This window comes from Macaca thibetana, chromosome 13 (genome assembly GCF_024542745.1).
Source record: "Macaca thibetana thibetana isolate TM-01 chromosome 13, ASM2454274v1, whole genome shotgun sequence".
Classification (NCBI taxonomy): domain Eukaryota; kingdom Metazoa; phylum Chordata; class Mammalia; order Primates; family Cercopithecidae; genus Macaca; species Macaca thibetana.
Genome location: NC_065590.1, coordinates 45604375 through 45629222, shown reverse-complemented (window position 1 = coordinate 45629222; position 24848 = coordinate 45604375). Strand labels below are relative to the sequence as shown.

The window sequence follows — 24848 nt, the reverse complement described above, 5'->3', positions numbered from 1 at the left end:
TTATAGATCCTGAAATCAGAAGTGTAGATTTTTTTTCCTAGTATAACATGTTGCCACCCTAGCTGTAGTTACAATAATTAAAACTCAAGATTATGACTCAGATGCAACATTTCTCAGCAAATCACTGTGGACTATTAAAGTTCACCTTCAATCATAAACATATTAGTATTATGTAATATTCATCCATTCCATCCATAATGCAACAGTAACCACTGCTAAATTTACTGAAATTCAGTGAGACTGAAAAAGAAATGCCAATAATGATGGTACAGAATGTTTACATAAAATCCACAAACTCTTTTGCAACAAGGGTATCTGCCAACTTTACTGAAAGAAGCAAAAAGGATATTACCGTAGAGCAAATGTTATCTGAAGCTAAACTATTCAGCTAAACTCTATGTTCAGCTAGACTGTATACCTCAGAACATTCATTTATGTATCACTGCATTTAACATGTTCACTGGCACACAATGCTTCAAACATTCTTATCCATTAAAATGTTTTAGAAGGACTAAGTTTAAACTAGGTAGGCACAGAAGTTAAAATAATGTTTATTTTCATTTGTTTATTCAAGGGAAAAAATTATTAGCAAAGACTAGTTAAAATCACACTGAGGAACAGGAATCCTTGTTATATACTTCGATTATATTAACATTTGTTTTCCTAAAATTTTATTTCCTATAGTCTCAATAAATGTATTATTTAGAAACTGGTCTGATATACATAATTACAGAAAAGAAACAGATAGCAAGTGGCTTAAAAGTATCCCCTATCACAATGACTTTTCTAAGGATTAAGATTGTTACAAGCCTTTAGCTACACCATAAAAATTATTTAATCTCTCAAAACAGTTATTTTTCAGAATTTCTGTCACTCTCATATCCCTAAATAAGGAGGGGTCAAAGAAAGAAACTGTTATTTATGCCCATGTTTTAAAAACAGAATCATGATCGACCTCATGAGTAAAGATTTAATAAATACTGACAAACTGTCATTTAGTAACTAATGGTATCTAACCCAACATCCTAAAAAGAAAATGTGACAATAAAAATGGCAACTTATAACACAACTCACAAAAATTAGTCTTCAAAATACCTAAAGATGCATACCTCTGTGTCCAGGAATTGATATAAGTAAATATTTTGAGAGTATGTTCCTTTCTGAGCTGCAGTCCATCACCACCTTCTACATCTGATACTGAAATAAAAAAGAAATTTTAAAATTATTAATAATGCTAAACCAGTATTAAAGCCAATAAATAGTTCAAAATAAAGTCAAGAGTTACAAATGTAAACATTTCAGATAATCATTCTTTTGCTTCCAAAGAAAATAAGTCTACTTTTAATTAATAACTCATCTGAGCTTAAGAACAGATTTTTGACAGATGTAAGGGGTGAGGGGGGCGGTGAGACTTCGCCACTTATTCTGGGATTATCTCTCATCTCCAAAACCACCCTTCTGTTGTGATGCTGAGGCTGGGACCATGCAAGCTACATTTTTCATTTCCAGCTGTCTTCCTGTTAAGATCTTGTTCCTCCAGTGCCTATAGGGTACTAGAAGAAGGCAGGAGGAGAGACCAAGGACTTGTCAGCTTGCTGTATCTGAAAGCAGTAGCACTGATTCTAGCCTCCAGCTTAGTATTCCAAGAACCAGTCTCATGACACTCCTCTCAGGTGTATCAGCAGTAGCCACAGAGCATACCTTCCTTGAAGTCATAGCTTCCTTCACACGGCCTTCCTCTTTTGATATAAGGAAGCTTGAGAGCATTCAGTTCTCATCAAAAGACAATTTCCCAAAATAATAAAAATTGAACATAATCATTCTCATAATTCCATCATTTTAATGCCTTTTACCTTCTTCGGCTGGTCCACACAGCTTTACAAAGTAGAAAACATAAGGGTCTTTGAAGCCACTAAAGCAATTATTATGTATGTACAAGAAAGCATTTTTGAGGCTTATCAGCTTTTTCACTGTTTCTTTATATGTTGCTAGTGTCTTCTCTTTAATCCCCAGAAATCTTGCCTGGATTTCTGCATCACATTAATGTGAGGAGAAATCCCCTATGAAGCAGTAAGATGTCCCACTATACTAATATTTTTCCTGTACCAAATACATACGAGGTTAGTTTACATTTAAAACACACACACACACCCCTTCTACTTAATCAGACTATATACACAATGTTAAGACTTACAGCACACTTCCTCAACTCAGCTCCAAAAATGCTGGTAAGCTGAACTAGGAGGTTGGAAGATTCCTCTCTGGTAATACTGATTAACCAAGAAGGGGTTTAAAAAAAATTACCTCGGCCAAGGAGAAAAGGAAAAGGCGTCAGGCCAAAATATATGTGGAACAGTCACAAGGTAGTAACACCTACACCCAAGACCAGGCTTTTGGGACCTAGATCACATCTGAAGCCCTGGAAGCCGTAGACACTACTGACCATCAGAGAGAAGACTCAGGAAACAAAGCCTATTAACTAGGACAGAATAAGATAAAGTGGGGGCCTAAGATGAAGCAACCACTAAAAACAACCTCTGGCATCGTATGATTTCAGCAAGGTGAAGAAGGGATCACAGTACGCTCTGTCAGTTTTCCTTCCCCAGCCTTAACAGTGCTTAAAAACACAGGGAAGAGTGGCTACAACCATCATATCCCTCTCTAACAAAAAACACACAGGGCACACATTCTGAAAAAAGTTTGTGTGGTCAGAAAACCACCCTCACCAGAGGCCCACCTGGCAGCCTAACTGCTAAACAACAAAAACTTTCCATCTCATTCCATCCAACCCAGAACCAGAAAGGCAAGGGAAGGACATTTCATCAGACTAGAGTTCTCCAAACACACAGCTATCATCATACTCAATGGTGAAAGCCCAAAAGCTCTTCCTCTAAGATCAGGACCAAGATAAGGTGTCCACTTTAATAACTTCTATTCAACACAGTATTGGAAATTCTAGTCAGAGCAATTCAGTGAGGGAAAAAAATGGAAAGAATTCAAGTCACCTCTGTCCGCAGATAACACGAACCAACAGAAAACCCTAAGGATTACACAAAAAGAACTGTTAGAACTAACAGCCTGTAATCCTAGCACTTTAGAAGGCCAAGGCGGGCAGATTGTTTGAGCTTAGGAGGTCAAGACTAGCCTGAGCAGCATAGTGAAACCCCATCTCTACCAAAAATATAAACAATTAGCCAGGCACGGTGGTGCACACCTCTGGTCCCAGCTACTCAGGAGGCTGAGGCGGAAGGATTACTTGAACCTGGAAGGTTAAGGCTGCAGCGAGCCGAAAAAAATCAGTGGCTCCCATTAAACTGCAGTTTGGATTTCAGCATTCCAACCTGGGTAACAGAGTGAGACCTCCTCTCAAAGACAAACAAAAAACTAATAAATGAATTCAACAAAGTTACAGGATACAAATTCAAAACACAAAAAGCAGATACACTTTTGTCTTTTTAAATTTTTGGTTTTTTGAGACAGTCTCACTCTTTTGCCCAGGCTGGAGTGCAGTGACACAATCTTGGCTCACTGCAACCGCTGCCTCCCTGGTTCAAGCGATTCACCTGCCTCAGCCTCCTGAGTAGCTGGGATTACAGGCGCCCCACCATGCCTGGCTAGTTTTTGTATTTTGTAGAGACGGGGTTTCACCATGATGGCCAGGCCGATTTCGAACTCCTGATCATAAGTAATCCACCCACCTCAGTCTCCCAAAGTGCTGGGATTACAAGTCAGATGCATTTCTAATACACTAACAATGAACAATTTAAAAAGGAAATATTTTTAAAATTACATTTGAGTCAGCATCAAAAAGAAAAAAAAGAACAAGGAGGCAAAAGACTTGTTAACACTGAAAACTACAAAATGTTGCTAAAAGGAATTAAAAAAGATGCAAATAAATGGAAAGAAATCCCACATTCATGGGTTGGAAGACATTATATTGTTAAATATCGACACTACCTAAATTGATTTATGAATTAAAAGCAATCCCTATCAAAATCCCCAGTGAGGCCCAGCAGCTCACACCTCCGATCCTAGTGCTTTGGTAGGTCGAGGCAGGAAGACTGCTTGAGGCCAGGAATTCAAGACCAGCCCGGGCAACACAGCAAGGCACCATCTCTAAAAAAATATATTTTTTAAAAAATTAGCCAGGCATGGTGGCACACGCCTATAGTTCTAGCTACTCAGGACACTAAGGATAAGGTGGGAGAATGGCTTAAGCCCAGGAGTTCAACACTATAGTGAGATATGATCATGCCACTGCACTCCAGCATGAGCGACAGGGCAAAATACTGTCTCTTAAAAAACAAAAATAAATAAAATAAGTGTTCACAAGTTATGTGGAACTGGAACAATTGTGTACTCTTGCTGGGAATATAAAATGTTGCAGCTGCTGCGGAAAACAGTAGGACAGTTCCTTGAAAAATTAGAAACAATTACCATATGATCCAGCAACCCCATTGGTGAGCATATATACTGAAATGAATTGAAAGCATCATCTCCAAGAGATCTTTGCACCATTATGTTCATAGCAGCATTATCTACAACAGCTAAGAGTTCAAAGCAACCCCAACGTCTACCAACGGATGAATGGATAAACAAAAAGTGGTATGTACATACAATGAAGTACCATTCATCCTTAAAAAGAAAATCCTGTTATACAGTACAATACAGATGAACCTTAAGGACATTAAACGAAGTGAAATAAGTCAGCATGAAAAGATATAAACAGTTATGCATTGCTTGATGATTAAAGACAATGATACATTCTGAAAAACATGTGACTGCATAGTTGCACAAAAATCACAGATTATACTTACACAAACCTAGATGACATAGGCTACTACGCTACATGCCTCTACTATATGGTGTACAAATATCCCATTGCTCCTAGGCTACAAACCTGTATGGCATGTAACTGTAATGAATACTCTAGGCCACTATAACACAATGGTAAGTATTTGTTTATCTAAACACATTTAAGCATTGAAAATGTAGAGTAAAAATACAGTATTATAACCTTAGGACCACTGTCCTACACTAGGTCCATCATTGACCAAAACATCATTACTGGGTGCATGACTGTACTTGTACAATTCAAGTGGTATGAGGTATTTAAAGTAGCCAAATTCACAGAAACAAAGGAGAAGGATGGTTGCCCAGAAATGGATTTCAGTTTTGTCACATGAAAAAGTTAGAGATTTGTTGCCCAAGAATGTTAACATTTCTAACACTACTCAACGATATACATAAAAATGATTAAGAAAAGACATTTTTGGTTCATGTCTGTAATCCCAACACTTTGGCAGGCCAAGGCAAGAGGATCGCTTGAGCCCAAAAATTCAACATCAGCCTGAACATGGCAAGACCCCTTCTCTATTGAAAAAAAAAAAAAAAAAAAAAAAACCTAAATTTTATGTTCTATACTTTTTTACCACAATTAAAAATTTTTGCAATTATTCTTTAAAGGAGTTAGGGAAATCCAAACTGCAGTTTAATGGAAGCCACTGAATTTTTTTTGAGAGGGAGTCTCACTCTATCCCCCAGGGTAGAGTGCAATGGTGCGATCTAGACTCACTGCAACCTCTACCTCCCAGGTTCAAGTGATTCTCCTGCTGAGTAGCTGGGATTACAGGTGCATACCACCATGCCAGGCTAATTTTTGTATTTTTAGTAGAGACGGGGTTTCACCATGTTGGCCAGGCTGGTCTCAAACCCCTGACCTCGTGATCCACCCGCCTCAGCCTCCTGGGATTACAGGTGTGAGCCACTGCGCCTGGCTGCCACTGATTTTTTAGACTGAAAACAGGTGGGAGGCAGAGCAAGAACAGAAGGCTCCACTGATCATGCCCATGCCCCCACCAACAAAGATATCAAATTAAGATCTACACAGAAAAAACACCTTCATAAAAAACAAAAATCAGGTGAGTACTCACAGTACCTGGTTTTAACTGCATATCACTGAAAGAGGCAACGCACAGAGAAACAACAGACCTCAATTAGCAACTACACACACTTCCTGTTCCCCCATCCAGTAGCAAAGGCCTGGTGCCTAGAGCCTCTCAGTGCTGGGGGAGGGAGAACGCAGCAATTGCAAGCCATTGAACTCAGTGCTGTCCTGTTAAAGCAGAAAGGAAAACCAGACCAAAGTCAGGTGACACGAACCCAGGGAGGGAGCATTTAAACCAACCCTAAGGCAGAGGGCAATTGCCGATCCCAGGGGTCCCAACTTGAGTTCCCATCAGCCTTACCACGGAGGGCTACAGCACTCCATGTTTCCAAGTAAACTTTTCGGCAGTCTAAGCCGTAAGGACTACAACTCTTATCCGATTCCCAGTAATGAATGAACTGGGCCCCAAAACAGTAGAGGTGGTGGGAAGGGGGATGGGAAGCAGGGAATGAGACATACTGAGACACCAGGTGGGGCTGCCAATGGAGTGCTGGCCATCACCCCTTCTCCTAGACAGGCTGCACAGCTCAGGGCTCCAAGAAAGATGCCTTCCCTCTGTCTTGCACCTTGGATATCAGCTCAGCCACAGCAAGACAGGGCGCCGCTCAGAGTCATGAGGTCCCCATTCAGGGCCCTAGCTCCCAAACATTTCTACACACACCCTGGGCCAGAAGACAGGACCTAACAGCATTCATCACCTAACTGAAGAGCCCTTGGGCCCTGAATAACCAGTAGCGATATCCAAGTACTACACTGAAGGCCTCAGGTAAGCCTCTGAGACTTGATGCCTTCAGTGAGATTCAGCACATTACCAGCAGTGGTGGCTATGGGGCAAAACTCCTACTTGAGAAAAGCAGAGGGAAAGAGTAAAGGGGATTTTGTCTTACAGCTTAGGTACTAGCACAAACACAGCGGGGTAGAGCACCAGTGGATTATTGGGTATCCCTAATTCTAAGACCTGACTCAAATGGTATTTCTGGACCTGCCCTGGGCCACAGGGGAGCCCACTGCCCTGAAGGGTGAGTCCCAGGTGACAGAGCATTCACGACAAGCTGACTTCAGAAACACTGGGCCTTAGGGGAACATCGGTGATAGCCTGGCAGTACTCCTTGTGGCCTGGGGGTGGCGGTGGCTATGAGGTGAGGTTCCTCTGCTTTTAGAAAAAGGAAGAGTGAGAAGTACCTCGTCTTGTGGTATGAATGCCAGCTCAGCCACAATACAAGAATATTGCTCTAGTCCCTTAACTCCGAGACAACAAACCTCTGGACCCACCTGGGGTCTAGACACCTTGCTGCCCTGAAGGAAGAATGCAGGTCTGGCTGGCTTTGCCAACTGCTGACTGCACAGCACCAGGGCCTTGAGCAAACAAGGGAGGTAGCCAGAGTGCAGTTACAGCAGGCCTTGGGTAAGACCCAGCACAACCCTAATTTCAAGACTGACCCAGCACAGTCACGGTGGTCACAGGGGTGCTTGTGTCACTCACTCCAACCCCAGCTTTACGTGGCTCATAACAGAGAGACTGTGTGTTTGGGAGAAAGTATGGAAAGAGAACAAGAGTCTCAGCCCGGTAATCCACAGAATTACCCAGATCTTGTCCAAGACCATCAAGGTGGTACCTGTATGAGTCTGCAAGAACCACAGAATTACTGGGCTTGGGGTACCCCTAAAGCAGATACAGCTTAGATCACAATACCCAAGTTCTTTCAAATATCTAGAAAGCCTTCCCAAGAACAGCTTCAAATAAGGCCAGACAGTGAAGCCTACAAAAAATACCTAACTCTTCAACACCCAGATACTCAAGAACATCTACTAGCATCAACACCATTCAGGAAAACATAACCTCACCAAATAAACTAAATAAGGCTTCAGGGACCAATCCTGGAGAAACAGATATGTGACCTTTCAGACAGGGAATTCAAAACAGCCGTGTTGAGCAAACTCAAAGAAATTCAAGATAACACAGAAGGAATACAGAATGCTAGCAGATAACTTTAACAAAGATTAAAACATGTAAAAAGACTCCAGCAGAAATTCTGGAGCTGAAAAATGCAATTGGCATACTAAAGAATGCATCAGTCTTTTGCAGCAGAATTGATGACAGAGAAGTAAGAATTACTGAGTTCAAACACAGGCTATTTGAAAACACACAAGTCAGAGGAGACAAAAGAAAAAGGAATTTCTAAAAATGAAGCATGCCTACGGGATCTAGAAAATAGACTCAAAAGGGCAAATCTAAAGAGTTTTTGGTGGCCAGGCGCAGTGACTGATGCCTGTAATCCCAGCACTTTGGGAGACTGAGGCAAGTGGCTCATCTGAGGTCACGAGTTTGAGATCAGCCTGGCCAACACAGTGTAACCCCGTCTCTACTAAGAATACAAAAGAAACTGGCCAGGCATGGCGGCACGTGCTGTGCCTGTAGTCCCAGCTACTTGGGAGGCTGAGGCAGAAGAATCGCTTGAACCCAGGAAGCAGAGGTTGCAGTGAGCCGTGATCACGCCACTGCACTCCAGCCTGAGCAACAAGAGCAAAACTTTGTCTCAAAAGAAAAAAGAAAAAACCCTCCCAAATATTAAATGAATAAAGGCAAAAATGTTATTTTTGAGTACATGATTTCCTAATGATTCTCAAAAAAAAAAAAGCAAATATTAAATCACTCACTGAAAACTGGTTAACAAAGGGAAAAATCAGCCATTTATCCTGACTCTCATAGTAAATGAAAGTAATGAAACAGGTAATAAAAGCAAGTTTCTCCTGATACAGATAGTCCACCTAATCAAAGAAAAAAGTGACAGGATTAGTTTTGTAACTGTTAATGTAATAAAAGCCCTAGGCAATGGCTGCTTGCATTATAAAACAAGCATAACTATGACATTAAGTGACACTCCAACCCCATGGAAGAACACAACACAACCTATGAAACAGTCTTGCCAAGAAATTTAACCTGAATCTGATCAAGCCTCTAGATCTAATAATAAAAGTATGGAAATAGAAATGACAAAGCATATTAAATAATTGCACAAGGATAAAATCTGCAAAATCCAGATGGGAAATCTTATGCACTAAATAAGCCATGGAATGAGCAGCTTCTGTAACAAATAAAAAGGCAGAAAGAGGGGAACCTAGAAATTAAAACAGACTTAGGAAAAAAATATGCTATGCCAATTCAGAGGTAACTCCTAGGAAGTGAGGCTTGAAAATAAAGAGAGAAAAGAATTATGTATTAAAACAGTAATAATAACCAACAGAGACATCAGTGGCTACGAACTACAGGGCAGCCAGAATTCACAGAATTAGTTCAGACAGGTAGCCAACAAACAAAACACAAAGAGCAAAACAAAATAATAATTTTACTCACACTAGAAACAAACCAAATTTCCATTAGAGTGGATTGAGTTTAAAAATAAATAAATAAATAAATAAATAAAAAGGATGCACTTTGGGAGGCCAAGGCAGGAGGACTGCTTAAGGCTAGGAGTTCTAGACCAGCCTGGGCAATGGTATAAGACACTATCTCTACAAAGCAAATTTTAAAATTAGCTGGTTGTGGTAGCATGCGCCTGTAGTCCCAGCTATCCAGGAGGTTGAGGTGAATGGGTTGCTTAAGAGCAAGCAGTCAAGACTGCAGTGAGCCGTAATGGCACCACATATGACAGGTAACAGAGCAAGACTACCTCAAAAAAAGTTATCGTATATATGCCAACATATGGAATTCTATTCAACAATAAAAAGAAACCGACTACTGATGCACCAATAAGCAACATGGATGACATCTAACCGTATGCTAAGTAAAAAGAGTATCAACCAGATGTAAGTAGTACATAAAGTTTATTTCCAGCTGGGCACAGTGGCTCATGCCTGTAATCCCAGCACTTTGGGAGGCCGAGGCAGGCAGATCACCTGAGGTCAGGAGTTCAAGACCAGTTTGGCCAACATGGTAAAACCCCATCTCCACTAAAATTTTGTATTTGTAAAAATACAAAAATTAGGCTGGGCGCAGTGGCTCACGCCTGTAATCCCAGCAATTTGGGGGGCCGAGGCGGGTAGATTACGAGGTCAGGAGATCAAGACCATCCTGGCTAACATGGTGAACCCCGTCTCTACTAAAAATACAAAATATTAGCTAGGCATGGTGGCGAGCGCCTGTATTCCCAGCTACTCTGGAGGCTGAGGCAGGAGAATGGCATGAACCCGGGAGGCGGAGCTTGCAGTGAGCCGAGATCGTGCCACTGCACTCCAGCCTGGGCGATAGAGCAAGACTCCATCAAAAAAAATACAAAAATTAGCCAGGCACATTAGTACATGCCTGTAATCCCAGCTACTCGGGAGGCTGAGGCAGGAGAATCACTTGAACCCAGGAGGTAGAGGTTGCAATGAGCCAGGATCGTGCCATTGCACTCCAGTCTGGGTGGCAGAGGAAGACTGCCTCAAAAAACAGTAATAATAAAATAAATTTAAAAATAAAGCTTATGTGACAAAGCACATCAGCAGTTACAACAATGCAGACTTGGTGGTGGGGCTGATTACAAAGAGGCATGAGGAATAATTGGGTGATGGAAACGTTCGATTGTGGTGGTTCTTACATGAGTCTATACATTTGTCAAAATGAATAAAAACATACCCTTACAACAGACTAACCTTATTGTATGTAAATTAGATAACAATTTAGTTGATTTAATTTTTTAAAATCAGCATTTCTAATAGGTCTCATGTGAATCTTGATTCAAATTGCGAAGGAAAAGTTAGAATTTTTTAAAACTGAGAATATAAGGGAACTTGAATGCCAACTATTTCATATTAAGAAATTACTCTTTGGGAGACCGAGGCAAGAGATCCCTTGAGGCCAGGAGTTCAAGACCACCCTGGGCAACCCCTTCACTACAAAAAATAAAATAATTAACTGGGCATGGTAGTGCAAGCCTGTAATCTCAGCTACTTGGGAGGCTGAGAAGAGAGGATGACTTGAGCCCAGGAGTTTGAGGCTCATAGTGAGCTATGATCGTGCGCCCCTACACTGAAGCCTGGGCAACAAGACCCTTACTCTTTAAAAAAAGAAAAATTGAAAAGAAATGAAACAAAACAAAAAGAAAACTAATTTACACAACTAGACACTAGAAAGGGTAGAGAAGAGGAATGTAGGGAAAGACTGGTTAATGAACAGAGAATAATACCTAGCCAGGAGGAATACACTGTACTGTTTTATAGTACTGCAGGATGACTTTTTGTTGTTGTTGTTCTTCGGAGCTTTATCAGGTTTTTGTTTGTTTAGAGAAGAGATTTAGCTGTCACTCAGGCTGGAGTGCAGTGGCACAATCACAGATCAGGTCACTGCAGCCTGGACCTCCTGGGCTCTAACAATCCCCTTGCCTCAGCCTCCCAAATAGCTGAGACTACAGGCGCATTGCACCACATCCAACTAATTATTAAACTTTTTTAGAGACAGAGTCTTGCTGTGCTGCCCACACTGGTCTTTAACTTCTGGCCTCAAGTGGTCCTTCTGCCTCAGCCACCCAAAGCACCGGGATTATATACGAGTCACTAATCCTGGCTTTAGGATTACTATAGTTAATAACTTATTTGATATTTTTAAATAGCTAGCAGAGGCCAGGCGTGGTGGCTCACACCTGTAATCCCAGCACTCTGGGAGGCCAAGGCAGGTGGAACACCTGAGGTTAGAAGTTCGAGACCAGTCTGGCCAACATGGTGAAACTTCATCTCTACTAAAAATGCAAAACCTTAGCCAGGCATGGTGGTGGGCACCTGTAATCCCAGCTACTTGGGAGACTGAGGCAGGAGACTCAGTGGAACCTGGGAGGCGGAGGTTGCAGTGAGCTGAAATCGCACCATTGCACTCCAGCCTGGGCAACAAGAGCAAGACTCCATCTCAAAAAAAATAGATAAATAAATAGCAGAGAATTTTGAATGTTCCCAACACAAAGAATGATAAATGTTTGAGATAACAGTAATTACCCCAGTTTGATCATTACACACCATATAAAGGTACTGAAATAGCATGCTGTACCCTATAAATATGTATAAGAATTACATGTCAATTTAAAATAACAAAAAACAGGCCATGGCCAGGGGTAGCAGCTCACGCCTGTAATCACAGCACTTTAGGAGGCCAACGCAGGATTTGCTTGGGCCCAGATGTTTGAGACTAGCCTGGGCAACGTAGCGAGACCCCACCGTTTTTCAATTAAAAAAAAAAAGACATGGAATGTGGTAACATTTTCTTGTAATCCTAGCACTTTGAGCTGCCAAGGTGGGCAGATGGCTTGAATTCAGGCGTTCAAGACTAGCCGGGACAACATGACAAAGCCCCATCTCTACAAAAAAAAGAAAAAGACAAAAATTAGCTGGGCGTAGTATCCCGTACCTATAGGGATGCTGAGGTGGGCAGACAGCTTGAGCCCCAGGAAGTCAAGGCTGCAGTGAGCCAAGATCACGCCACTGCACTCCAGCCTAGGCAACAGAGTGAGACCTTGTCTCGTAAATACATAAACAAACAAAGCTGGGCACAGTGGTGTGTGTGTGTGTGTGTGTCTCTAGTTCCAACTATTCAGGAGGCTTAGGTGAGAGGATTGTTTGAGCTCAAGAGTTCTAGGCCAGCCTGGGCAATACAGCAAGACCCCATCTTCAAAAATAAAATTTAAAAATGTTAAATGGTTATTTTAATATATTTAAATATATACAGAAAATATGTAACACCTGGATTTACTTCAAACTAATCCAGTGGGTGGGAGAGAGAAAAGCGGTAAGGCACAGGTGAAAAAAAAACTACTCATGAGTTGGTAAATGTTGACTGGGTGATGGGTACATAAGTGTTCACTGCCCATAAACTTTCCCACTTCTGCACATGACTCTAGATATCTAAAATTTTCTACAATGACCAGAGAACTGAAAAACAAGACCACACACCACATAGCCAGAAACAAGGGTGAAAATAAGACACTAAAACAGAAGATTAAGGTATTAGTTATAACAGGTAATATATTCAAGATATTAGATGATAAGCTGAAGAATTTCAGCAAAGTTATGAAGAATATTAAAAAAGAATCAGGGAGACTGACTAGAGACACCTGGCATTCATCCTACACACAAGAAAGGACAAAGGTTAACAAATAAACAGCTAAGATCTGACAGGCGTGTCAGAGAGACCATCTGAGTGCAGTTGGGGAATGGAGACACACCAGTTGGTGACCAAGTCCAGGAAGGCAGTATGGAAGCATCCAGCCTCTGCAGTCCCATCTCCCCTTGCCCAGATGGGATCTGCTTGCGGTCAGCAGGAACTTCCTGATGCAGGGAAAAGGCAAGCAGAAGATCCCTCACCAGCACTCCCATTACCACCACAAACACCTACAATCCTTACAAGAGGCGAATCTGGCCAGGTGCAGTGGCTCATGCCTGTAATCCCAGCACTTCGAGAAGCCAAGGCAGTCTGATGATCACTTGAGGTCATGAGTTCAAGACCACCCTGGCGAAGAAGGTAAAACCCCATCTCTACTAAAAATATAAAAATTAGCCAGGCGTGGTCGTTGGTGCCTGTAATCCCAGCTACTTAGGAGGCTGAGGCAGGAGAATTGCTTGAACCCAGGAGGCAGAGGTTGCACTGAGCCAAGATCGCGCCACTGCACTCCAGCATGGGCAACAGAGTGAGACTCCATCTCAAAAAAAATAAATAAAATAAAAAGTAGAATCCCACAGTCCTTGCAAGCCCTGGGCCTAATTTAAAAAGCTGCTAGAAATCCACACAGCTGCACTGCCCAAATCAGGAGCACAAGGAATGTGCTCCCTGACCCCCACCTACCCCCAGTGAAACAAGCTGTGGCAGTGTGACACCATCTTGAAACCAGAGCCATACCTGGAGTGCACCCTTTCTGGGGGCCAGTAGCCACTGTACCTCTGCAGCACTTCAGCTCCATCTTCATTACACCAAGGCCACACATGTGAATGAATGCTACAACTATAGCTGCAACTTTGGTACCACACAGCAGGGAAAACCAACTCCCACAACCAGACCACACTTCAAGCCAAAGGAACAGTCTGACAGTCCCATCCAGGACAAACCTGCCCATAAGCCAACCAAGACACTATAAGCTCTCTCCAAAGTAGGGGAGGCCCCCAAGCCAAAGAGCATGTGATACACCCCAACGTTAATGAAGCAGCCATGCACCCTTACTCAGTGCCTAAGAAAAAGGCTCCTAGCACCTCTGACCCATGTAGACATCCCTCTGGCCTCCCCAATGACCCTGCGCCCCCAATAACAGCCTCAGACACATTACCGCAGGTCGCCCCGATGGGCATCCCCCCAGGCTAACCAGGCAGCCAAGAGTCCACATCCCAGTCCAAAGAAACAGCCCAATGGGCAACCCCTGGCAGTTACACTCAGGCTGGCTGAACAGTTGTGCACCTGTGTCCCAGACCTGAGAAACCACACCATGGGCCACTCCTGGCAGGCACAACATCAAGCCAACTGAGCAACCACATGCCTGTGCTCCTGGCCAGAGTAACAGTCCTGTGGCCTCAACCCCAGCAAGCCAGACCCCAAGTTGGCCAACTCACCATATGCATACATGTGTCCCTGATTTGAGAACAGCCCAATGAGCCAACCCCCCTGGCAAAGCTGCACTACAGTCATCACACACTCCCTCATCCTAGGCTGCTAAGAAACTCTCAAATGTCACTAGTACAGATTACAGATGAAGAAACTACATGGAGACTACATTACTGTGTCCACATAGAACCAAGGTCAACACACTTCACTGATCCAAGATCCACTAATATAAATTAAGTCTTTCCCTATAACATTTACTCCATAAAATTGGAAGGGGGGACGTTTCCAACAATGTGTAGAAACAATGTAGAAATCAACAGAGAAAAAAGAAACATGACATCTTCAAAGGAAACCAGTAATTTTCCAGTAATAGACCCCAATCATAAAGAAATATACAAAATGACAGAAAAAGAACTCAAAATAACAATCTTAAGGAAACTCAGGAGGTACAAGAGAATACAGGTAAGAACTTTAATGAAATAAGGAAAATAATTCATGAGTTTAACGAGAAATTCAACAGAGAGGCCAGGCACAGCATCTCACACGTATAATCTCAGCACTTTGGGAGGCCAAGGCAGAAGGATTGCTTAAAGCTAGGAGTTCAAAACCAGCCTGGGCAATGTGGTGAGACCCCATCTCTACAAAAAATATAAAAATTAGCGGGGCTTGGTGGTGCATGCTTATAGTCCCAGCTACTCAGGAGGCTGAGGTGGGCAAATCACCTGAGCCCAGGAAGTCAAGGCTGCAATGAGCTTTAATTGTGCCACTGTACTCTACCTAGCCTGGGCAACAGACTGAGACTTTGTTTCAAAAAAGCAAACAACAAAAAAAAAGAACTCTAAAAGCAGCAAAAGAAAAGCATCAAGTCTCACGTAAAAGTATCTCCTTTAGACTAACAGATTCTTCAGTATAATCCTTTCAGGCAAGGAATGAATGGGACTAACAGATTCAAAGTACTAAAAGAAAAACAAAAAAAACCCAGCAAATCAAGATCATACCCAGCAAAGCTGTCCTGCAGAAACGCAAGAGAAATAAACCTTCACCAACAAGGAAAAACTGAGGCAATACGTCATCAGTAGATTGCCTTATAAGAAATGCTCAAGAATTTCACATCTGGAAGAACAAGCAAGGAACAAAGGATACATAATGTAATAACTAGAAAACAATAAAACGGCAGGAGTAAGTCCTCACCTATAAATAATACCCTTGAGCATAAATGATTTAAATTTCTCCATTTAAAAGTTATACATTGGCCATGCACGGTGCCTCATGCCTGTAATCCCAGCACTTTGGGAGTCCACAACGGGCAGATCACTTGAGGTCAGGAGTTCGAGACCAGCCTGGCCAATATGTAAAACCTCGTCTCTACTAAAATACAAAAATTAGCCAGACACGGTGGCATGCACCTGTAATCCCAGCCACTAGGGAGGCTGAGGCAGGAGAATCGCTTGAACCTGGGAGGCGGAGGTTGCAGTAAACCAAGATCACTCTACTGCACTCCAGGTTGGGTGACAAAGTGAGACTCCATCTCAAAAAAATAAAAAATAGAAGTTATAGACAGAATAACAACAACAAAAAATTCAACAATATGCTGTCAACAAGATACTAACATCATCTTTAAAGTCACCCACAGAGCCTGGCCAATATGACAAAACCCCGTCTGTACTAAAAATACAAAAAAATTGGCTGGGCGCAGTGAATCATGCCTGTAATCTCAGCTACTTGGGAATCTGAGTAGCTGATTCAGCTACTCGTACCTTGGGAGGTACGAGAATTGCTTGAACCTGGGAGGAAGAGGTTGCAGTGAGTCAAGATTGGGCCAGCCTGTGCAACAGAACAAAACTCTGTCCCAACAAAATAAAGTCACACACAGACTAAAAGTGAAAGGACAGAAAAAGACATTCCATGTAAACAGAAACCAAAAGTGAGCTGGAGTAGCTTTACATATATCAGACAAAACAGACTTCAAGTCAAAAGTTGTAAAATGAGACAAAGAAGGACACTATAATAAAGGGATCAATTCAGTAAGGGGATATAAGAATTGTAAATGCATACGCAACCAACACCAGAGGACCCAGATATACAACATAATTATTAGATCTAACGAGAGAGAGACAGACCCCAATAGTTGGGGACTTCAACAGCATTGGACAGATCATCTAGACAATATAAACAAACAGTTTTCAACTGCATCATAGACCAAATGAGACCAACAGATATTTAGAGAACACTTCACCTAATAGCAGCAGAATACACACTCTTATAGCAGCAAATGAAACATTCTCCAGAACTGACCATATTTTAGGACATAAAACAAGTCTCAACCAAATTTTAAAATAACTGAAAAAATCATGTCAACTATCTTCTTAGACCACAATGGAATAAAAATAGAAATCAATACAAGAGAAACGCTGGAAACTATACAAATACATGGAAATTAAACAACATGCTCCTGAATGACCACTGGGTCAATGAAGAAATTAAGATGGAAATAAAAATGTCTTGAAACAAATGAAAACGGAAACACAACACACCAAAGCCTGTGGGATACAGCAAAAGCAGTGCATTGCTAAGAGGGAAGTTTTTAGCAATAAATGCCTATGCCAAGAACCTGGAAACATTTCAAACAACCAATGATGCATTTCAAGGAACCAAAAAGAACAAACCCAAAATTAGTAGAAGGAAAGACAAGATCAGAGTTGAAATAAAAATTGAGACTAAAACAAACGACAGAAGATCAAAGATCAGAAAAAAAGCAGGTCATCTAAAAAGATAAACAAAATCAACAAACCTTTAGCTAGAATAAAGAAAAAAAGAGACAAGACCCAAATAAAGGAAATCAGAAACAAAAAAGGAAACATCATTACGGATACCACAGAAGTACAAAGGATCATTAGAGACTGCTGACCAACTACACAGCAATAAATTTAAAAACCTAGAGGAAAGGAACAAATTCCTGAACACATACAATCTACTAAGATTGAACCGACAAGAAACTACCTGCCGGGCGCAGCGGCTCACACCTGTAATCCCAGCACTTTGGCAGGTTGAGGCGGGCAGATCACAAGGTCAGGAGTTCGAGACCAGCCTGGCCAGCATGGTAAAATCCCATCTCTACCAAAACTACAAAAATTAGCCGGGCGCTGTAATCCTAGCTACTCAGGAGGTTGAAGCAGAAGAACTGCTTGAATCTGGGAGGCAGAGGTTGCAGTGAGCCAAGATCACACCACTGCACTCCAGCCTGGGCGACAAGAGTGAGACTCCATCTCCAAAAAAACAAAAAACAACAACAACAACAAAAAAAAAAACTCTCAATAAATTAGGTATAAAAGGAAAGTATACCAACATAATAAAGGCCATATATGACAAAACCACAGCTATCATCTTACTCAATGAGAGAAAGATAAAAGCTTTTCCTCCAGTAACTGAACCTAGACAAGGATGCGTACCCCTACCACTCTTACCCAACATACTACTGGAAGTCCCAGCCAGAGCAAGACAAAGTAGTTCTGGGCATCCAAACTGGAAAAGAAGAAGTCAAACTGTCCCTGTGTTTACAGTTGCAGATGACATGACCTTATATATAGTAAAACCTATGCTCCACTAAAAACAAACAACTGCGAGCTAATAAATTCAGTAAAGCTGTAGGATACAAAATTACTATTTTTTAAAAATCAGTGATGTTTCCATATACAAACAATACACTATCTGAAAAGAAATCAAGAAGGCAATTTCATTTACAATAGCTAGGAAAAAAGTCAAATAGGAATAAATTTAACAAAGGCAGTGAAAGACCTAAAAACAGCTGGACATGGTGGCTCACGCCTGTAATCCCAACAATTTGGGAGGCTGAGCTGGGACGATTACTTGAGCTCAGGAGTTCGAAACCAGCCTGGGTAACATGGTAAAACCATGTCTCTACAAAAAATTAGCTAGGTTATGTGCCCCCTCCTCCTGCTGTGCCTCAGCTGTGTAGAGCTACTTGACCCTCATGCCTTGTGCTAGCAAGAATGCTCAGGTATGTGCACAGCTCTGATGTCACCCCTCCAGCCAGTCCCTGGCTCCCTCCATGGAGATCTGCCTGCAGCACTCACACGTGGCACCATCCTGTCCAGCCATCCTGTCTCCCCTGCTGTATGTGAGCACTGGAAGGGAAGGGGCCGTTTCTGTTTCTTGGAAGGCCCAGTGCCCAGCACCATCCAGCCATGTGCTGAGCAGGTGGTCAGTGAGCACCCGCAGTCAGCCTTCACCACAAGCAGCTCTGGGTACTCAGGTTACAGTATCTGAGGGGGACACCTGGGTGCTCCAAGAAGGCAGCATGGCAGCCCCCATGGAGCACAAGTGGCCCACACCTGACCTTGGCATGTTTCTGAGTCTGAGAGAACAGACTTGCTGACCTGTGACCCTTGCATGTGTGTCTCACCGCACGGACGCTGGAGGCTACGGGCAGAGGGTGGGCCTGGAGACCTTCTCAGCCATACCCTGTCACTATGAGGGTCATACACAACTGGGTGAAGACCTCATGATGCGTGGCCCAGAGAGGTGTCTGGGTGTGGATTCTGTGGATTGCTGCCCTGTGCCATTAGGACAGTGACTGCTGCTGGGCCAACAGGGTACAGGGAGCAGAGGCTGTGGGAGGACAGGGGCATCCTAGCCTAGTGCAGGGACCCCAGGAGGGACAGTATGGGCTCCCCAAGACAAGCTGCAAGGCCCTGGGCATCAGGCTGTTGCTTTGCAACCTCCTCCTCCCGGGTTCTGAGGGCTCACTGAGGCGCCTGAGTGCTGCACAGGAAGCCAGCAGCATGGCCGTCCCTTCCCAGCACTCATCTAGGGCATCAGGGTGGGCTCCTTGAGTCTTGCAGGGTTGCGGGCATCAGCCTCTCCCTCCTGGCCTCCAAACACCACCACTCTGCCATCCCACGCCTCAATTTCTCAAATTCCTTGAGGTCAAAGCGAAGTTGCAAGGGTGCCATCCCTGCCTCCCTGGTGGCCCTGCTGGAGGATGTGCCTAGACAGGACATCAGGAGGAAACAGGTCAATGGCGGCTGTTTGAAATGTCATGGCAGCTGTGCCCAGCTGCAAACAGTGATTGCAGCTTCTTGTTCCTCCATGGAAGGAACTTGCTCTGCTGCAGAGGGAATTCCTGTTCAAGCCCTTTCCCCTCCATTTTTCTTGAAAAAGTTCCCTTTAATTTTTTTCCATTTTTTTTTTTTCTGAGATGGAGTTTTGCTCTTGTCCAGGCTGGAGTACAGTGGCGCAATCTCTGCTCACTGCAACCTCCTCTTCCTCCTGGGTTCAAGCCATTCTCCTGCCTCAGCCTCCCAAGTAGCTGGGATTAAAGGCGCCCGCCACCATGTCCAGCTAATTTTTGTATTTTAGTAGAGACGGAGTTTCGCCATCCGCCTGCTTTGGCCTCCCAAAGTGCTGGGATTACAGGTGTGAGCCACCACACGTGGCCTACTTTTTTAACTTAAAAAAAATTTTTTTCAGGTGCGGTGGCTCACACCTGTAATCCCAGCACTATGGGAGGCTGAGACGGGCGGATCACGAGGTCAGGAAATGGAGACCATCCTGGCTAACATGGTGAAATCCTATCTCTACTAAAAATACAAAAAATTAGCCAGGCGTGGTGGCAGGTGCCTGCAGTCCCAGCTACTCGGGAGGCTGAGGCAGGAGAATGGCGTGAATCTGGGAGGCAGAGCTTGCAGTGAGCTAAGATCACAAGACCGCACTCCAGCCTGGGCCACTGAGTGAGACTCCGCCTCAAAAAAAAAGAATTTTTTTTTTTTTGAGTCAGAGTCTCACTCTGTGGCCCAGGCTAGAGTGTACTTGTGATCATCGCTCACTGTAGCCTCAAACTCCTAGGCTCAAGTGATCCTCCTGCCTCAGCCTCCCAAAGCACTGGGACCACAAGTGGGTCCACCACACCAAGGCTCTGCCCTTTGGAATTAAAGTCACCCAGGTAGGTTAAACCTCTTACACCTTCTGCCCCCCACCTCCCAGCCCCTGTAATGAGAAAGACAGTAAGTTTTGGAGCTTTCTGGAGTTCCTGCCCTTCCTGAAAAGGTGGATGCAGAGAGACTAGAGCTGGTTGGCGGAAGACATGTCAAGAGGCCTCCTCTGGAGCCAAGGGCCACACAGTAACCAAAGCCCCAGTCTCCCTCTCTGGGGCTAGAGGTGCCCCCTAAGTCCCTGTGACTTCTGCTCGGCCACCCGGCTGCCCAGACTAGGGCTGCTCCTTCCACCACTCGACAGGCACAGAAATGTGTAAGTGCAAAAAAAATAAAAAAAGAAAAGAAAAGAAAAGAAAAATTAACCAGGCATCTTGATGCATGCCTATAGTCCCAGCTACTTGAGAGGGTGAGGTGGGTGAATCAACTGTGCTCAGGAAGTCAAGGCAGCAGTGAGCTGTGATGGTACCACTGAACTACAGCCTGGGCAACAGAGAGAGACTGCATTAAAAAAAAAAAAGAAAGAAAAGAAAAAAGGAAGAAAAAAGAAAAGACCTCAAAATATACTGAAAGCTATAGTAACCAAAACAGCATGGTACTGACATAAAAACAGATACATAAACCAATGGAGCAGAATAGAGTGCCCAGAAATTAATACACATATCTACAGTCAACTGATTTTTGACAAAGGTGCCAAGAATGCTCACTGGGGAAAGGACAGTCTCTCCAATGAATGGTGCTAGGAAAACTGGACATCCATATGCAGAACAATGAAACTATACCCTCACTCCTCTACATAAAAAATCAACTCAAAATGGCTCAAAGAACTAACAAAACTATAAAACTACTGGAACAAAATGGGAAATGCTTCAGGATATCAGTCTGGGAAAAGATTTTATGAATAAAGACTTCAAAAGCACAGCCAACAAACAATGGAATTATGTCAAACTACAAAGCTTCTGTATAGCAAAGGCAACAAAAGAGTAAAAAGACAACCTACAGAATGGGAGAAATGTATGTAAATCACTCATCTGAGAGGATTAACATCAAGAATTTACAAGGAAATCAAACACCTCAACAGCAAAAAAAAAAAAAAAAAATCCAATTAAAAATGCAAACGCAATCTGAATAGACATTTCTCAAAGATTATACACAAATGGCCAACAAATATAGGAAAAAAAATGTTCAACATCACTAACCATCAGGGAAATGCAAATCAAAACCACAATGAAGTATCTTACCCCAGTTAGGATAGCTATTATCAAAAACACAAAAAATAACCAATGCTAGCAATTGCATAGAAAATGCATAGCAAATTGCATAGAAAATTGCATAGCAAATGCAAAGAAAAGGGAACTCTTATACACTGTTAGTGGAAATGTAAACTAGCAGAGCCACTATGAAGAACAGTATCAAGGCTCCTCAAAAAACTACAAACACAGCTACCATACAATCCAACAATCCCACTGATGGGCATTTATCCAAAGGAAAGGAAAACATTGTATCAGAGACGTCTACATTCCCACGAATACTGCAGCACTATTCACAGCAGCCAAGATACAGAATCAACCTAGGTGTTCAACAATAGATGAACAAAATGTGTGTGTATACACCCACCCACCCACCCACCCACCCACACCACACACACACACACACACACACACAGGAATATTATACAGCCATAAAAAATAATGAAATCCTGTCATTTGCAGCAACATACATCGAACTAGAGGACATTATCTTATGTGAAATAAGCCAGAAGCAGAAAGTTAACCACCACAGGTTCTTACTCATAAGTGGAAGCTAAAAAAAGGTTCATTTCATGTAAGTAAAAAGTATAACAGGATACAAGAAGGTTGAAAGGACACGGGAAAGGGAGGGATAGGGAGAGGTTTGTGAAAGGATACAAAATTACAGCTAGATAGAAGGAATAAGTTCCAGTGTTCTATATAACTATGGAAAGACTACAGTTAACAATAATACATTATACAGATTCAAATAGCTACAAAAAGGACACAGAAGGTTCCCAATGCAAAAAAAAAGAATAAATGTTTGAGATGAATACACTAATTACCCTGATCTGATCACTATGTATCAATATATCACTATATGATAAAATCTTGCATAAAAAAATCACTACATATCCCATAAACATGTACAATTATTATATGTCAATTAAAATTAATGTCTTTTTAAAAAGCTATCTTCGCCGGGCGCGGTGGCTCAAGCCTGTAATCCCAGCACTTTGGGAGGCCGAGGTGGGCGGATCACGAGGTCAGGAGATCGAGACCATCCTGGCTAACACGGTGAAACCCCGTCTCTACTAAAAAATACAAAAAAACTAGCCGGGCGAGGTGGCGGGCTCCTGTAGTCCCAGCTACTCAGGAGGCTGAGGCAGGAGAATGGTGTAAACTCGAGAGGCGGAGCTTGCAGTGAGCTGAGATCCGGCCACCGCACTCCAGCCTGGGCGACAGAGCGAGACTCTGTCTCAAAAAAAAAAAAAAAAAAAAAAAAAAAAGCTATCTTCCTGCCAGCAAGTGTTTAAAAAAAAAAAAAAAAGCTAGGCCAGGCGCGGTGGCTCACGCCTGTAATCCCAGCACTTTGGGAGGCCAAGCTGGGCGGATCACAGGGTCAGGAGATCAAGACCATCCTGGCTAACACGGTGAAACCCCATCTCTACTAAAAATACAAAAAATTAGCCGGGCGTGGTAACGGGCGCCTATAGTCCCAGCTACTCGGGAGGCTGAGGCAGGAGAATGGCATGAACCTGGGAATGCCAGTGCATTCTGGCCTGGGCAACACAGCGAGACTGTCTCAAAAAAAAAAACTATCAAGCCATGAAAACACATAAAGAAAATTTAAATTCCTATTACTAAGTCAAAGAAATCAATGTTAACTGGCAACATACTGTATGATTCCAACTATATGATGTACTAGGAAAGGCAGAACTATAGAGACAGTAAAAAGATCAGCAGTTGCCAGTGGTTAGTGGGGAGGAAGGAATGAACAGGCAGAGCACACAGGATTTTAGGGTAGTGAAACTACTTTGCACGACACTGTACTGGTGGATATATTATTACACATTTGTCTAAACCCAACAGTGAACCCTAAAGTGGACTGTGGACTTTGAGTCATAATGATATGTTAATGTAGATTCACCAATTGTAACAAATGTACCACTCTGGTATCAGATACTGATAATGGAGGCGGCTTCGTGTGTGGGGAGTCAGGTGGCATACAGTAAATATCTGCACCTTCTGTTCAAGTTTGGTGTGAACTAAAAACTGCTCTAAAAAAATAATGCTGACCAGGCAAGGTGGCTCATGCCTCTAATCCTAGCACTCTGGGAGGCAAAAGCAGGACTGCTTGAGCCTGGGCAACATACGGAGACTTAATTGCTAAAAATATAAATAAAATTGTAGGTATGGTGGTGCATGTCTGTAGTCCCAGCTACTCAGGAGGCTGAGGTGGGAGGATTACTTGGGCCCAGAAGGTCAAGGCAACAAGATTCTGCCACTGCACTCCAGCCTGGGTGAAGGGCAAAACCCTGTCTCAAAAATAAAGTCTATTAAAAAGAAAAAAATTCAAAAGCCTAAGAATTAAAATATACAGCAACAGAAATTAAAATTGATAGCTGGCTTTAATACCAGATTAAACATGACTGAGGAATCAACAAAGGAAGATGGGTCAAAGAAAATATCCAGACTGAAGTATGAAGACACAAAAGCCAAAAGGATGAAAAATATAGAAGACAGCAAAAGAGAGAAGGAAGATCAAAAGGTGATGAAAGACAGAGACAGGGACTACACTAGAAAAAATAATGGCTAAGTACTTCTAAAATAAATTTTGAAAAAACTCAGTCAAGAAGCACTACGAATCCCAATAAATACAAAATCAGATGCAGACTTGTCATAGTTAACTACCGAAGACAAAAAACAAAGAAAATCTTAAAACTGAGCAAATGATGCATATTAAAAGGCTACGGTGGGAGGGCCAGCTTTCTCTCGGGCTACATGAACGACACGCCTAGTCAAATAAATCCCCTGAGCCCTATGCAAATCAGACATCGCCTCCTCCAGCCTCTGCATATATACCTGGCTGGTGTCCACCACACTTAAGAGACCTCCTCTTTTGGCTTTGGAGCACGCCCTCCCTCTGTCTCTGTACAGGGGAGCCTCTTCCTTCTGCCTTATCTTTCCTTTCTTGCCTATTAACCTCTGCTCCTTAAAACTAAAAAAAAAAAAAAAAAAAAAAAAAAAAAAAAAATTGAGCAGATGAGGAAAAAACTTATCTTCAAAGAAGTAACAGTAAAACTGATGGCTGACTTCTCCGTATAAACAATGAAAGCCAGGGAACAATAGAATGATTGGTTTGAAGAAGCAATAGTAACTGCCAA

At 42.6% G+C, this 24848-nt stretch overlaps 2 protein-coding genes across 11 annotated transcripts in view; one reads left to right on the top strand and one right to left on the bottom strand.

Annotated features, from left to right (window-relative positions):
• Positions 1–24848, top strand: part of COMMD1 (copper metabolism domain containing 1) — a 960866-nt gene that overhangs the window by 224187 nt on the left and 711831 nt on the right. The gene's annotated exons all lie outside the window — the stretch shown is intronic.
• USP34 (ubiquitin specific peptidase 34) overlaps positions 1–24848 on the bottom strand; it is a 287921-nt gene that overhangs the window by 235829 nt on the left and 27244 nt on the right. For all 5 annotated transcript variants that reach the window (XM_050753419.1, XM_050753418.1, XM_050753421.1 and 2 more), the window contains one exon: positions 1110–1197. In XM_050753419.1, coding sequence (XP_050609376.1) covers positions 1110–1197 — 88 coding nt within the window. Of the gene's footprint in view, positions 1–1109; positions 1198–24848 lie in introns of those variants that run through there.